Source organism: Colletes latitarsis, chromosome 2 (assembly GCF_051014445.1).
Source record: "Colletes latitarsis isolate SP2378_abdomen chromosome 2, iyColLati1, whole genome shotgun sequence".
Classification (NCBI taxonomy): Eukaryota; Metazoa; Arthropoda; class Insecta; order Hymenoptera; family Colletidae; genus Colletes; species Colletes latitarsis.
Window position 1 is genome coordinate 3884751 of NC_135135.1, and position 17223 is coordinate 3901973.

General features: G+C 33.5%; 1 protein-coding gene across 2 annotated transcripts in view; it reads left to right on the forward strand.

Annotated features, from left to right (window-relative positions):
• The first annotated feature begins 532 nt into the window (after positions 1-532).
• Micu1 (Mitochondrial calcium uptake 1) overlaps positions 533-17223 on the forward strand; it is a 274642-nt gene continuing 257951 nt past the window's right edge. For both annotated transcript variants that reach the window (XM_076784222.1, XM_076784221.1), the window contains exons 1-2: positions 533-1022; positions 3931-4087. In XM_076784222.1, the coding sequence (XP_076640337.1) occupies positions 793-1022; positions 3931-4087 (387 nt within the window). In that variant the 5' untranslated portion in view covers positions 533-792. The remainder of the gene's footprint in view (positions 1023-3930; positions 4088-17223) is intronic.

Below are 17223 nucleotides of genomic sequence, written 5' to 3' on the forward strand. Positions count from 1 at the left end.
TTTAAATTCATTCAGCCATTTATACTCAATCGTATTAATAATATACATATGTACGCTCATACATAGAAATAATAAAAAAAAATTTCTTCTTTTTCAATAATTAAAATATGATCAGGGGGTCTTAAAACGTGTATTTCCGTAAAATAAATTTTACAAAATTTTTTTTTCATTATGGGTACTTTGCTTATATGCACCTACACAGGTCGGAAAGTAAAAATGCCTTGGGAGTCGAGAATCGCGGCTCGATATTCCAAATCGAATGCCGTAGACGGAAGGTCGGATTTCAGTTGTTAAGAGCGAGAAGGCAAATGTGAGCCTTTCTCTCTCGACTCCCACGAGGCGGTCCGAAATTACTTCGGGCAACTTCGGAATAATCGAGAAAGAGGGTATGTGTCACTTTGCCTTTGTCGACTTTCCGAAACTCCACGAGCTCACGTACGCGTGATCTGCCATGTGTGAGTATTGCACCGGGTGCTGAATCTGGCATCTATGCTCTATGCCAGATCTGGCCACACTGGGCCACACTGCTTGCAGTCCTGTTTGTGTCGTTCCTTCATGTCAGTCATCTGTGTTTATCGAAAAGTGTAGTGAATAAGACAAATTCAAACGTACATTTAAAATAGTAAAATTAAGATTAAATGAAATGGAAAAACAAGTGCTATTAAAAAATAAGCGAAAATCGAAGCTATAATTTATTACAATAGATAAAGTTTAATTTTGAAACAAAACAAAAATTCGTTGGAATTATATAGAGATCTTCAAACGTACTTTTTTCTAACCTTTTACAAGTATATGTTCAAAATGTTTATTAATGCAGTTACGTGCAGTTTAAGACTAAATTCTTTGAGAAAAGGTATTAAAAAATCAGTTTTGTTAATTCGTAATATTAATAACTTTCAATATCCAATTCCAAGGAATTTTACAAAATTTTCTTATGGAAGAGAAACACGTGAAGTGAATTACCCATTTTTGTCATTTTTCATCCCGACTTGTTTCGTTCTGAGCTTCATTGATTGGGAAGGGTAAGTCATGTATTAAAATATATTTTTATATTTTTCATTTAAGCAACCTTAAGAAAACAAACCGTAACTTATTCAATGAATTTATACAATATTAGTGAAAATACATCATTTGTCTAGTTTAGTACATAAACTTTAGCAAGTAATGAAGTTACTGCTTAATTTTATATCTTATACTATTATTCATGAATCTAATACATGGATACAAAATCATTACTATATGACAGTCAAAAGATTTATATTTCTCTTCAATGTCATTTAAAAATGATATTAATCATTTATAAATCATGTAACCCATGAAATTGATCAAATACTTCTTTTTATTATATATTTTATTTAATTAAAACAAAATCATTAACTATGAATCTTTGGGAATATATCTGATACATAATTTCAATTGTTGCATCAATAACACAAATACAAAACATGTTGAAAAGAATATTTATTAAAACACTAATTGAATAATAAGGGAAGGTTTGGATTGATAAAAAATGTAACTTAACCTTTTAAGCATCCTGCAAATTTGATGAAGTTTAACTAAAACTTGCCTTTCCTTTTTTTCATAAATTAGTTAAGTATATCATTTCAAAATGAAATAAGTAAAAACAGGATATAAATGGACATTAATTAATGTTAATAACAGAAAAGCTGAGAAAAACTGTGTTTACAGTTGCATATGTAATATTTTATGTCAATATTTCTAAAAAAAGTCACTAATTATGCAAAAACTAATTATTCTTATATTTTATAATCTATCATTTGCTAAATACATACTATTATTATATCACAAATTTTACTTGTACCACTGATAATCTTTAAAGTCTACCTTTACTCTCCAAATGTTTTCCCTAAACTAAGCTTTCATGTTCCCTTAGATCATTTACTGTTGTGTTTATAAAACATAGGTTGGTTCTAAAGAAATGGTCATTTAGCATCGTTTAACCCATTTGCATCATTAGCGTATATATATGCTCAATTTTCCTAGTCACTATCACTGGAGCGTATATATACGCTCAACTTTTTTGGTCACTATCACCAGAGTCATATGCATACGCTCAATTTTGTTGGTAACTGTTATTCATCTTACAGGTCCATGTATTTAAAATTATAAGAAATAGTCTAGTTCGGCCTGTCAAAAACCGGAGACTAAAACATCAGGCACCTTTAAGATCTTACCAGCCATGCGGTTGAATAATAAAATAATTAATCCGTACCACTGGTATGAAAAGCTCAAGGTGCCACGATGATCAGTGGCCGAACGGAATGTTTACGTTAGATTAAGAAATATAGATAACTAAAGGCATCCTAATTATCTTTTGAGTAATATGTAGCGAACGGTAGAGTATAAGCAGTGGTGCAATCTTTAATGCGTCATTTGTGAAGTGCATGTCGTTAGTGCAATATCAGTGTGAAAATTGTGAAGTGGCTTTATGCATTCAACATTTCAAATACTATCATACTGCCCAAAATAACTAATCAACATTTCCGCCATTATCAGTAATATATATATAGACGTAAAGCCCGTATTTGCAATTTATTTTTCCTAAACTATAAAGTTTTTTTACTTATAGTCATTTCTGTACTTAAATATAATGAAAAAAAAATTGGTGATATGGGCCTTTTTTCATATTTCTTTATGATGCAAATGGGTTAATCTTTATGAAGGATACAGCATTAAGAAATCATTAGTATCTGTAAAAAAGACTAAAGTCTAATTTGTTTGAGATTATTTACATTAAATGGTTTCTGATAGGACAAAAATAATTTTTTATGACAAAAGTAAGTTTCAATTGTTTCAGTTGACTGGGATTTGACAAGTTCTTTGTAAAAAAGAAAAAAAGGTTTGAGATCTATAACATGGTGGAGATAGTGTGATTGTGTGGAATTACTTTTCTCGACACAATATTAGCCCCTTGTACAAGATACATGGAATTATAGACAAATATGAACATGCAAATGTTTTATAAACACAAATGTTACTACGTGCGTTAGACAAAATGCCAAATATTGAACAAGATAATGATTGGAAATTGCTTTCTATTTTACGAAAAAAGAAAATTTGTGTAATGAAATGACTACCCCAAAGTATAGATGTAAATTTAATTAATGCCTTTGGAAGCATGTAAAAGAAAACTTGAAAGTTAAGAAATTAAAAGATAAAAACAATTTGTTTAAAATATTACAGAATATGCATTGTATTATAAGGAAAGATGAAAACATTATCAATTAGTTATATATTAAAATAAAACATATCTTACAAATTATTTTAAAATTTTCACACAAACTTTAGTGTATCATATTTTTACAAAAAAAATTTGATAAGATACCATTTTGAGCAATATATGTACTTACACATATCTTTATGCATTCTCATTACGAATTGTACACATGATTAATTAATTTTAACGAATTTTATTTTACAATCTGAATGTTGTACGTATAAATGATTATGTAAGGTATATACTACGAAACTATTCTAATAATAAAAACTACTAAAATAAACTTCAAATTCGATAGTAGATGCTTTATTTATCTTTTAAAATATATACATCAAATAATTTATTTTATATAATTCTATACATATATTATTTATATATATTTAAATAAAATTTAAAAAATCAAAAAATGAATTTTGCATAATTTTGTAAACATGAGAAAGCCTGTATTCTGGCATTCAATTTTATTTTTTAATTTGTAATTAAAAATATTATGTGTATAAGTCATTAAAAACTATTACACTATTACATTACAAAGAATTATAAATGTAGTGTGAAAGGTTCAGTTCAGAACAATCTGTTCAGTGCAATTAACGATCTAATAATACAGTTTTACCATTAAGGAATTAGTAGTAATGCTTTTTCGAGTTTCTTTCTATTAATAGTTACAAATTGTTTTATAAATTTTATTTCAGTTTGAGAGGAAAGTATTTGTCTACCGTTTATGCGGCAGAGATTGTTGCTGACGACACACATGATAATAATGAAAAAAACGAAGACTTGATTCGTGGACAAGAAGACGATCAAAGTAAAAGGAAGGCAAAAGAAAAAATCGGTTTTCGAGATCGAAAGGTGAATTGATTGATTTTCCTCTCTAATTTATATGTAGTTTCTATTTGAAGGTAATTCAATTTTAAACGGTTTTAAGTCTAAATTAGACACCTTATTGCAATACGAACACAATTATATACGGAGTACTTCAAAAGTACATAGACCGGATTTACTATCGCGATTTCCGTCATTATTACAATGTTCCCACCGTGAATGTGAAAAAGAACCTAATGGTAAATGTCAAAATTTTACCCCTACTATTAGAAGGACTCTTCTTGGAACCAGTGAAGCGATTAATGTAGCGACATGATGTTCGGTCGTCGAATAGTGTATCGTTGGATTACTTTAGGTTGATAGTAGTGACGTTGTCAATTTTTCGGTTACCTCTTAGCTAATCTTAATCAAGCACTAATTCTTGTTATGTCCCGTATTTTGCTACTCATGTTGGTATTTTTTCCTAAGTCGTGAAAATGACCACCATAACCATTGCAACAACACACAGTGGAGTATTTGCCCGGAAAAGCTGGCCAAAACTATTTTGACCACTTCGATGCAACGAATTACGATTAAAAATGACACACTGTGATATTATTTAATTAGAAAAATGAATATGAATAAAAAAATATTAGAAATAGTTTATTTACTTAAATAATTTTTGTATTATACATTTTTTTTTTTATTGTTAATATATGTATATAAGTCAAAGTCTTTAAAATTCGCCTGTATCATCTATTTTTGTTGCTTCTTCACTTGAATCATCTATATTGTCTACATCTAGGAGAGACTGAGGCTAGAAGTTCCGATTTTATATATTATATAGTTCTCAATGCTTTGTTCTGAAACCTTTGGATGATATCTATGTTACTTCTCTTGGCGCATCCTCAGAGTTGCATTCCATATGTTCAAATTGGAATAATGGCGACCTTATACAGGAGTAGTTTATTATATAGTGTAAGTTTCAATTTTCAACCAAGGATCTAATAGGTACATGGTTCTCATTTTGTGGTTAAGTTGCATTCTTTTCTTGTTTATGTGGTCTTTCCATGTGAGTCTTTTATCTACGTGCAGACCAAGATATCTGACACAGTCCTTGATTTCGAGGTATTCGCTGTTCAGTTTGACTGCAGGAGACGTAATATGTCTGGTAGTAAATGTAATGTGTGCTGATTTGTTTGCGTTGATTTTAATTTTCCATTTTTTAGCCCATTCTGTAGTCTTATCAAGAACTCCCTGCAAAAATCGTGACGTCTCCGCAGGGTTTTCATGGGAAGATAAGAACGCAGTGTCGTTTGCGAATGTGGCCACGAGTACGTTTTCATCGTCAGGAAGGTCTGCTGTATAGATTTGATATAATGTGGGACCTAAGACGCTACCTTGAGGAACACTCGCGAATATAGGGTACATTTTTGAGTATTTGTCGTTTTGATTGACCTGAAAGAACCAGTCATTTAAGTATGATTTTAGCAGGACATAGTAGTTATATGGAAGGTTTTGCCTAATTCTATATAACAAGCCCATGTGCTATTCTTCTATCACATTGACTATACGATGTACTTGTTCGATAATAGAGTGTTGCTTCCGAAAACCGAATTGATGTGGAAGTATGCGCTTCTCCGTTAATATTAGTATTACCCTGTTTAGCAGTAATCTTTCAAATAGTTTTGATAAGATTGGTAACAGTGGGATAGGCCTATAGGAGGTCACTTCTGTGGGTGGTTTGCCAGGATTTTGAATCAGAATGATTGTCGCAAATTTCCATTGGATGGCAAAATACTGAACTCTCAGTATCGCATTTTATATTTGTGTGGTTACTACTACACCTTTCTTTTTTGGTAATTCTTTTAACATTTTAGCGGTAATGAGATCATATCCAGGTGCTTTTCTATTGTTGAGTTTCTTTATTTCGTGTGCTATTTCTTTGGGAGAGAAATGTTTGATGGGTTCGCAAGGTTGCGAGGGAGCATTAAAGAAGTTAATGATGTTTCTGTAGTTGCTGTTGAGCATTGGTATGTCATTCGGTCTGAAGATTGTAGATAAATGATTTGCAAAAGTATCGGCTTTTTCTTGATCGTTCCTGGCCCATTGGTTGTCTTCCATTTTTATAGGAGAGATGTGATCAGTTGGCCTTTTTAATTTTTTTGTGATTTTCCACAAGGAGTAATTATCTTCCTGACGTGGAGACAAACTTAGAAGGTAATCTTGAATGCGCTCATTTGTAGTTTTGTGCAGCAGGTTTGTGAGTTCCCTGGTTAACTTATTTAGCATCCTCTTATCATCAGGGTGTCAAGACAACTGTCACTTTTCCCTAGCTTCCCTCTTTTTTGCAATTTTAATTCTCACGGATAATGGATGGTTCATTGCGTGTTTATTTTCAGCTTTGGTTTCAGGCATCGATTGATGTGCTACATCTTGTAGCGTCTTAGTTAAGAGTTCTACCGCCTGATCTAAGTTGTTCGCAATTTTGAACGGGATATTTAGATCTATATTATTACAGTATTTTCTCTATATAAGCTCAGAACTCGTCCACGATATAGACAAATATCGTATCCCCTCTACTTATCCCCACTGCGTACTGTTAGAACCTAGCTCTGGCTGTACCGGCGAGTGTGCCTTCCTATGGGCGGTTCCCAAAGATAGCGGCGCGTTTGACGATCGGTCGTCGAACATTGTCATACGATACGGGTTCAAATTGCTAAGGCAACACTAGTGCAATAATACAAATTTTTTATTTTTCCTTTTCTTGTTTTGAAACTTGTAACATGTCTGTGGCAGTTTTCTGATTTAACTAAGATCAAGTACAACGTAATTTTTATTATTGCTTTTCATAAATTATAATATACATTTGTCCTTTCTTTAAAGTATTATATATCCTCATCTGAAAAAAGGAAATGTAATTTAATTGACCTATCATTTATTTGCTGAAATCGTGAGACAACTCAGAGTAAAATAAATTGGTTAAACAGTTTAAATTCACAAGTTGTATTTTTTTTAGTCATATCACTATTGCAGTAAACGAGCGATACATACATATATGTACTGAAGTTATGATACGATTTAACTAGTACATATACAATAATAAATCAACAACGAAATTTATCTTTATTTTTGTTCTTCCTCTTTTCAAACTTCATCAACATATTCGTGACACTTTTCTGATTAAAATGACACCAAATACGATATACAATTTAGATCCCATTTACTAACGCAATTAGCGATCAAAGGCATGCATCGCTCAGGTGACTCCACGTCGCCTGGATCGAAACACAGGCGATGTTTACGAGAGCCTATACAGAATCAGTATTTCATGCTGCGACCTCTACCAAGAGAGGTAGAGGTCGGAATTAGAACACCAATTTCGTATAGGCTCGCATAAACATCGCCTGTGTTTCGCTACAGCCGACCTGAAGCAAAGGAAGCGATAGCAAATTCGGCGATGCTCAGGCGCTCAGTCCCTCTTTGTCATATGCTCGCTGTTCTTTTCTACACTCGTCGCCTCCAGTAGGCATCAACAAAGTATCAAGAATCGTTTCTCGTCCACGATATAGCCGAGCGTTGAGCCCCGAGAGCGTCGTTTCTATAGAGACAATACTGTATTTACAAGTGTTCTGTATAGAGATCAATCTGTTTTCGCTTTTGTCCAGTACGCCGTTTTTCGTTTTTTACCAACATAGAGCTCAGTGTGAGTATAATTGGCGAATGATCAGATGACAAGTCAAAGTTTCTATTTACCTCGACATGGCTTAACGAGATACCTTTGGTTGTAAAGAAGTCAAGTAAGTCCGGTGTTTTCCTGGGATCGGTTGGTCAGTAAGTCGGTTCACCAGTGCTGATGTGATTATACCCTTTTGATGTCATTGTTTTCTGGAGTTCTTTACCTTTTGGGTTGCTGAGCCTTCAACTGCATTGGGGGTGCTTTGCATTGTAATCTCCACCTGAGATAAGTCTCACACCTAACGTGTTAAAGAATTGATCAAATTTTTCCTTGCTGGGTGGACAGTAGACTGCCACAATGACGATTGTACTGTATGCATCTTTGATTTTGACACTAGTTGACTGTAGACAAGCTTCTTCGAATTTTGATGACTCAGAGTGCGATATCTTTTTCTTTATAATAATAGCAGTTCCTCCGTGAGCTGTTCCGTCTGGATGATTGGTGCTATATGTTTTGTACTTGTAAATATTAAAATAGCTTCTGTCAGTAAAATGAGTTTCAAAAATTAGGAGAATGTCTATTTTATTTTGATTTAGAAATAATTCTATTTCCCGTTTGCGTTGCTGCAAACTGTTTGCATTCCATGAGGCTATTTTTATATTGTCAGGCATTGTTACTTTCTGTTGATAAAGGTGGTAAGCAGATTTATAATATGTAATTCTTTCGTTTTCCAGCTACGTATATTAGTGACACTTCTGATTTCAAAACCCTTCCTTTCTAGTTCATCTTTAATGTCCGTTGTTGAAATTGAGCTATGTAGATTTTTGATAACAACTCTGAAAGATCTTTCCTGACGCGTTTGATACGTGTGAAATGCTATGTTATTTTTTTCTAGGAAATGAACTAGTTTTTGGTAGGCGTCTGGTGCGTTGGTGTTTACTTTAATCGAGTCCGTATACATTGATTTGCAGGAAAAATCTTCGCTTGTAGGACAGTTTTAAAGCTTTCTAACATAAGTGGGAAGTTTGCTATATCGTCTATGTATATTGGAGGTGGCTTTTGTATTTTATTAGTGTTTCCATTGACATTCTCAGTGGTTTCATTTTCTTGCATTGGTTCATTATTATTCAGCTCTGAAAGTCTAGTGAAGTTTTGTTTGCTGGCATCGTGTAAGGCTGGTTTCTTTCTTGTGTAGTTATCTGGTTAGACTGTATCTTCATTTCTTTTATTTCTCCGAGATTTTACTTGTTGCCACGTAAGTTCTTGGTCTGATATATTCATATCGAAGTGTTGTCTAAATTCCTCTTGTTCCTGTAGCGTTTTTGTATGTTGTGTTGTTCCGAGATGCCGGCGTTGACTGTGTATCTGTGAGTATGCTGATTTATTGTGATTTCTGTAGCCATAATAGGCGTTCTTCCAAATATAGATTATCCATGATATGGATGTGTAGAGAACGAAGTTGTGGTCACTGTATCACTTGCGGAAGTGAATATCGGTGAGGGATATATCCCTCCACCTCCTTGCTACATTTTGCAACTAATGAGAGTTATTGATGTAAACTGGAAGGTGGATGAACACTTTTGAGTTTTAATTTCTCACTTTCTTAACCGTTCGCTTATGTATATTTACACTCAAGGATCGCTATGTATACACGTATGTATTCTTCGACGGCTCGCACGCGAATCTGAATATCGAATCTATGTAACGACTAGGAAATAATGTAGTTACTTTTTTCACACCTGACTAGTTTATTCTTTTTATTATATTTTAAGATTGTCAGCTGAAAGGGTATAGCCGAATAAGGGGGTCAAATGTGCCCTTAAAACAAATTTGACATACGATGGATCCATTGATAGAGCATTAAAAAAAAAACAATTTGTGCCAAATTTCAACTCTCTATTGTAGACAATTGGAGAGGTAACAAGAAACTTTTACAATTCGGGTTAAAATGTTCTTCATTTTATATGACGACGTACAGGACGACAGATCGACGGACAGATCGAATAGACTAAATTCCCTGGGCGACTGGGGCCTTGGCTTATATGTATACCTCAGGTCCCGATCGTCCTTTCGTTTTTCTCTCGCGCCGGGTGCAAAAGTTCTCGGCGCGTGCCGCGGAACATTCTCGATCCTTCGAACGATGTTCTGCGACACGTGCAGTCGATCAATTTTTGCACCCGGCCCGAATCGGTTGCACACGGCACCGATTGTCCGGGCCTCAACTCATGCGACACGTAATATAAATCTAACGGTCTACACTATCTTGTTCGGAAGGATAGGTATAGAGAAAATTCGTATTAGCGAATTTGTGCCTATTTCCCCTATTTAGTCGAGTACAAAAATTATGAAAAAAATCTGATGCATTGTAGTTATCGAGATACGTGTTTGAGAATTTTTTTCCGATTTTTCAATTCGAAATCTTAGGCGTGAAAAATTAAAAACGCAAAAAAACGCAGAAAAATACCGATTTCGTATCGAAGCTTTCGAGACACTAGATTTATTTAATTACTGTAAATGCATATTGACATTGGTTATGTCCCAGAATTTTTTCAGATTTTTTGGCAGGGTGCATGGTAGTAGCAAAAATCAAAAACCGATTTTTTCAGCGTTTTTCGCGTGAAAAAGTAACTTATACTTTGAATTTTTGTATTCCCTTTAATGGATAACTATATTCTATGGTTTTAAACAATTCTACGTCGAGTACAACGGTCTATTCCATTCTTTAATTTGGTGACTTATTTTTGTTTTTCTATTCCATACACCGTTGTATTCGCCGTAGAATTGTTTAAAACCATAGAATATAGTTATCCATTAAAGGGAATACAAAAATTCAAAGTATAAGTTGCTTTTTCACGCGAAAAACGCTGAAAAAATCGGTTTTTGATTTTTGCTACTACCATGCACCCTGCCAAAAAATCTGAAAAAATTCTGGGACATAACCAATGTCAATATGCATTTACAGTAATTAAATAAATCTAGTGTCTCGAAAGCTTCGATACGAAATCGGTATTTTTCTGCGTTTTTTTGCGTTTTTAATTTTTCACGCCTAAGATTTCGAATCGAAAAATCGGAAAAAATTCTCAAACACGTATCTCGATAACTACAATGCATCAGATTTTTTTTATAATTTTTGTACTCGACTAAATAGGGGAAATAGGCACAAATTCGCTAATACGAATTTTCCCTATAACTACCCTTAATTGCAATAAGTTTTTTATATTCATGCGTTTTTTTGTGGTTAATCGCATTGGAACTTCTTATCTCGTTGTGGGGAAAGTTGTTATCGCTCCGGGGTAAGTTGCTACTAAGAAATAAGTGTTATTTTCTAATGAGACATTTCATTCTTTAGTGAGGTGAAACACAATTTAACTTCGGATTAACATAAATATATATTTTTGGAAGAAAAAAATATACTGTCTTTGGCATGAGCATTAATGCAATAAAAAAGAACAATAATCTAATATAATGATAAATCAATAGCAAATTTACTTAAACCTAACATAAATAACCTGTTAAATGAAAAAGCGCGACGCGATACACAATGTTTGCTCCATACATGACAATACAAAAAATAATGTAAAAGCTTTAGTATTAATACATATTGGTAGCTAATGCGTTTTGCATTGTGAATAGAAACCTTTATCGATTCCAATGACGCCAAAAAGGCCATCAGGACTCACTTGGGAAAATTACACTAAATAATAGGTCATCTTCAAACTTGAATAATTTCAAGCACAGGAACAATAAGAAAGTGAAAAATGCTGGAAAATGTAATGTATACTTACCTAAAAAGTGTCTGGAAAGAACAAGTAAACATAACATCTTCGTCACACATACATGATACTAATAACCGAGCGATATTTTAGAAACGGATGAAGAGAAAAATTAGTACTATCTGTAAAATGAGTACAAAAATAAAAAAAATAGTACTGATACAATGTTGTTCAAAGATTCCATTAGCTCACACAACAAAAATTTTACATTTTACACAAGATTTGAAAAATCGTATTTTGGCCAGCTTTTTGGCCCGAATACTTCACTGTGCGACGACGCGACTACTTAACAACGAATCTTATTGGAAGTTACTGATGTTATTGTATCATGCATATCGAAAAAAAATGACGGAATACATATTATAACGTTAATACATTAATCGCTGCGAAGATAGTTTTACACATTGAATATCAAAGAATTGCTTTATTTTTATTTGACAAATGGATGGAAGTATAATTCTACAATATTTCAAATATACAACAAATGTTTATTTTAAAAATTTCTCCTCGAAGTTCAGGTCTTTTTAAACTGAAAACAATATTTGAATTTTGTTATGTTTTAATTACAAAATAAGGCAATTAATAAGCCAATAGAATTATAGCAGCTTACAGAAAATGGATCTTCCAATGACGTTTTTTAATCATACGATAGAGAATGTCATTGAGAATGTGTATACTAAAGCAGTGGTCGGCAACTTTTTTTGGTCGCGGGTCAAAATCAACCAAAATGTGAGTATTAAAGAGACGTTTGGGTCAGAGATATTTTCGTATTAAAACAGTCTTTTAGTAAATAATAAGATATTTTTTATTAAGAAAATAATTATAAACATAGTTTTTCTGTTCGATATCAATGGCTCTCCTGATGTTGAACTTGTGACGTCAATTTAGTCAAGTCTGGTTTATAGTTAGTCGTTTTAAGACGAATACAAGCATCTGAATTTTCGGTAGTTAATCTGTTCCTGTTCTTGCTTAATATAAATTTCATTTGCGAAAATATTTGCTCATATTTATAAGTTGAACCGAATGTGGAACAAAATGGTAAAGCCAATTTTTTTCAAAGATAAAAACTTCGTAGGAAGTGATGCCCAACATGTTGATATCGTGAGAAGATAATTATCTTCTGTTTTTTCCAAATCTTTCCGCAATTTCTTAAAATCCGTCCATACCGTTGAACTTTTAAAATCAATCATATTTAAACTAAAATTGTCAATTTTTAGATATTGAAAATACTGCAAAAAAATATTTTTTTCTATTTCCTCGGGTTTTATTATAAATATAAATATTTCTCTATGCTTCTTAAAACTTTGAAACCGATTTTCATATTCACTTTTAATGACGAAAATCCAATTTTCGAACATATTTAGATTGCTTTCATCGATATCTTCTTTTTCATGTTCCCTTTTTAACAAGGGAAAGAAATGAAATTTTTTAGTTTTTATGTCAGTTTCAAATAATATCAATTTTGAAGTAAAACTCTTCCATTTCTTATACATTTTCAAAATTGTGTGGTTATTTCCTTGGAGTCATACATTGAAATTATTATAATGGTTCATTATATTTGTTTAGAACAAAAGTCTTAAAATCCATTGTTTATCATTGAGATCGAGATCATTTTCACCGATTTCGTGAAGAAATATTTGTATATCATCAAAACACTCTACAAATCTATTAAGAACATTGCCTCGACTTAATCATCGTATTTCAGAATGTAACAACAAATCTCCATATTTTGATTCAATTTCCTCCAAAAAATCGTAATAATTATTTAGCTGCGTAACTATAATTGCGTCACTATTCTTGTGCTACTGAATATGTGCTATAACTATAACTGACACACAACTGAGAGAACGACACGCGCGTCTAATAATGGTAAAATTTGTTCGGACAATGTCGCTGTATTCCACAACTTTGTAATCGACATGGATCTTATATACATAAACATTTATGTGTATAAGACCCATGATAGTCGAACTAAAATGTTATTCTTAGTATCTATTTTCAATTTTTTTTATTCGGAAAATGTTTGTTTCACGTTTATGTTTTATAATTTATTTTTATATATTATACTCTATTTTCGGAGCTGAAGTGGGTCACTTGAAATTATCAAATGGGTCACTCGGTGACCCGGGGGTCATAGGTTGCCGACCTCTGTTCTAAAGGGTATAGCCGAATAAGGGGGTGAAATATGTCCCCAAACCAAATTGAATGTGCTATGGGTCATTCGATAACTTATCGAAAAAAAACCCTATGTGTCAATTTCTAATTTGAAATTTCGACGGTGGGTCGAATATATTATGTTTTTGCACAATTTCTCTTGTCCTATTGGATAAAAGAATTAAAACAAAGTTTAGAGGCATTTAGGGTACCGAGGCACATATTTTGAAAATTTTTCAGATTTTTAGATTGAAAGACTAAATAGTAAAACATAAAAAAACCGCAAAAAATGTCGAAAAATGCCGATTACGCATTGAAGGAATTGCAGAACTGTTTTTATATTTTTACAGTAAACAGGTACTGTTATTATTATTATTATTCTCAATTTTTTTCAGATTTTTCATTTTGGTGCGCCGTATTGAAAAAAAATAAAAACTGATTTTTTCCTCATTTTCTGCATGTTAGAATAACTTACTTGTTGAATTGTGATGAGGTAAACTTTTTTTTTTTTTTTTTTTTTGTCGTGGGGAAAATCTTCGAAAGACTCCCACCCACCTCTTTGGGGAGAGGCGGGAGGGTTGTGTGGGATTCCCCGCGCCCGTAGAATGACGGGCGCGGGACCTACCCACTAAAAACCCCACGGTGACCCTTCCGCACGATTTGGGAGGATACCGGGAATCGCTCGAAGCATTCTTCCGATATCCTCCCCGTGCCCGCGCTTTGCGCCCATCCCCGGGGGGGACAAACGGTCCCCCCGGTAGACACACTGTCTCATAGCGGCAGGACGGGGCCACTCCATCCCGCCGCCATCCGTCCCGGGGCCGCATTTAGTGGCGGGCTGCGAGCCCCAACTCGCAACCGCCTGCGACCCCGTTATGATGAGGTAAACTTCATAAAAATGGTCCAATTTTCAAATGTCCATAGCTCCTACAATAGTGAATACATATCATTGAAACTTTTTTTCTGAAGTAGAGCTCATGGGTACCTACAAAAAAGCGTTAAACAACTTTTCTGTAGGGCGTCAAACAAATTTATTAAAAATCAAAAACGGATTTTTAAGAAAAACCGTCAGGGATTAAAATCGTTAGGTGCCTAAATTTTTCAGCGAAAAAAAATTTCAAATCGTTCTAAAAAAATTATTTTCGGTTGCGGGGGTCAGTTACAATCATTTTTGGTGAATAGACATACTCCCGAAATCCTGCGCATTTTGGAGAAAAATATTCAGTACGGGCGGAACTTTAAACGTTAATAACTTTTCCTTTTATGTAAGGTTTTACGCCGCATCAACATCGTGGTCATTATCGACGTGTTACTGTATTGGTCTTAGATTTTGTGGAAGAGGTTGGTTTCGTTAAGAAATTCAATGGAGTTTCTTACATGTTCTTCGGACGTAAGGGCCGTGTTAGAATTGATTTTATATTTGAGTCGCTGGGTAGAAAGTTTTCGGCAGTCATATAAAATCTAGTGCACTGTAAGTGGGAACTTTGCAACAGAAGGGAGGGTCGGTCTTCTTTATGAGGAATTGAGCCGTTTATTTTGAAAGTGGCGTAAGTCCATTTTCCAAAAAAATCGAATTAGCTACCTTAATAGTTACATTTTTACATGATCGTTTCATTTTGAAGCAACTTGTTACTAATATATTTAAAATCATTAAGATTTTGTAACACGAAAATTTGCTGGTTAATGAAGTGATGAAAAAGTTTATTTTGAAAGTGGCGTAAGTCCAATTGTGAGAGTTTCAAATGGATATGGGAAATATTATGCAATAAAATTTTATGAGATCCCAGCTTTTTTATTTTGTTGCATACTGTTATCAAAGTAGTAGTTGAATTATCAATGTGCAATGTATTTGTTATAAACACAGAACTGCGCCTGTCCACAGAAAGACAGAAACGCGGCTTTTTAAAGACTAAAAAATACTGACGGTGAATGGGTAAATTGATTTAAAATATGTTGGATGAGATTTTTGAGAAGCGATCCATGTAAGTTATTCTACAAAACGACAACAAACGAGGATGGACCATTCAAAACATTGGATTTACTATCGCAACGGGGAAGCCCGAAAAACTTTAATAATATCAAGTTGGCACCACTATACAAAGAAAACGAGACCACTCACAAACCTAAAATACAAGGACTTAATGGATTTATTACATTATATAGTTATTTTAAATCCCTCCCGCATACACAAACTGGAGAAGACTGAATAATAATTAATAAAACAATATTTATTTTAATGTAAAAATTATTTAACAAAGGATAAAAGTTGAATATTTTTTTGATTTTATAACATAAAAGTGTATACATTTATTTTTATTTCAAGGCAAATTTAGTTTTCCTATGGACTTGTGCTTTCTTAAGAATTGAAAACGTCATTTCATTGATTTTGAAAGTGGCGTAAGTCCAATCATAGCCATCAAGAACATATTATTTCTTAAATAATGTTAATTATGCTCATTGGGATGATAAATTTGACACCCTTAGAAACCCAAAAACATTATTCTACTATGTCATCTGTTACCTATATTTTTAAATTTAATCCAACGCAAACCCTTCAATATCTCGATTCGAACATAAATGGATTTACGCCACTTTCAAAATAAACGGCTCAATTCATGTGTCAACTTGCAATGGCTAATTCTCAAAGGGGAGAGTACGTTTCTTTCTTTATTGCTTATGTGACCGCGGGGAATATCTTCATAAAAGTTTGTGATTAGGCTGTGGATTTTTTATGGTTTTGATTTCCATATGTTGTTCCATTCGTCTTTAATTTCTTCTTTTTCATGATGAATGATTTCTTGAAGTGGGATAGGAGTTGGATGTTGTTCCATTTGGAGGGTGACTGTTTTTTTGGCCCTCGAATCAGCTTGGGTGTTGCCAGTTATTCCTTGGTGTAAGGGGACCCATATAATAGATATCTTTTTGTTGGAAGAGATGAGTTCCGTATACAGAATTAAGCTATTTTTAATAATTTCGTTTTAGTTTTTTTTGACGGTGTTCTTTAAGGCTTGGGTTACACTCATGGAATCAGTGTAAATTGCGTGGTTTTGAGAATCAGAGGTGTGTATATGTTTAAGTGCGTCGTGTACTGCGTAGGCTTCAGCGGTAAACATAGATGTTTGAATAGGTAGACGTTTCTTGATAACGTTATCATCTGTAATAATGGCGTATCCTACTCCTTGTTTGGATTTCGATCGGTGAAAATTTTTTTGCAAGATGTGTATTTTCTGTCTAGTTCTAGGAACTTGGTCTTATGTTCGGGGCTTGATCTGAGGTTCTTGTTGTAGTCGGCTAAAGTAGTGTCTACTTCCGGGGTTTTGGCCCGCCAGGTGGGGATTTCATCTTGCTTCCGTTCTACATACTTGTTTTTTGTATTGTAATTGAGAGCAGGTACTTTCTAATTGTAACATACAGTGGTGATGGCAGGTTTGGCTTTTTCCCGTATAGCTCACAATATCTATTGTCGAATATATAGTGATACGTGGGGTTGCTGGGAGTCGATGACATTTTGAGTGCGTATTTTATACTTAGGAATTTTCTTCTGTGCTCCAGTGACATCTCACCAGCTTCAAATAGCA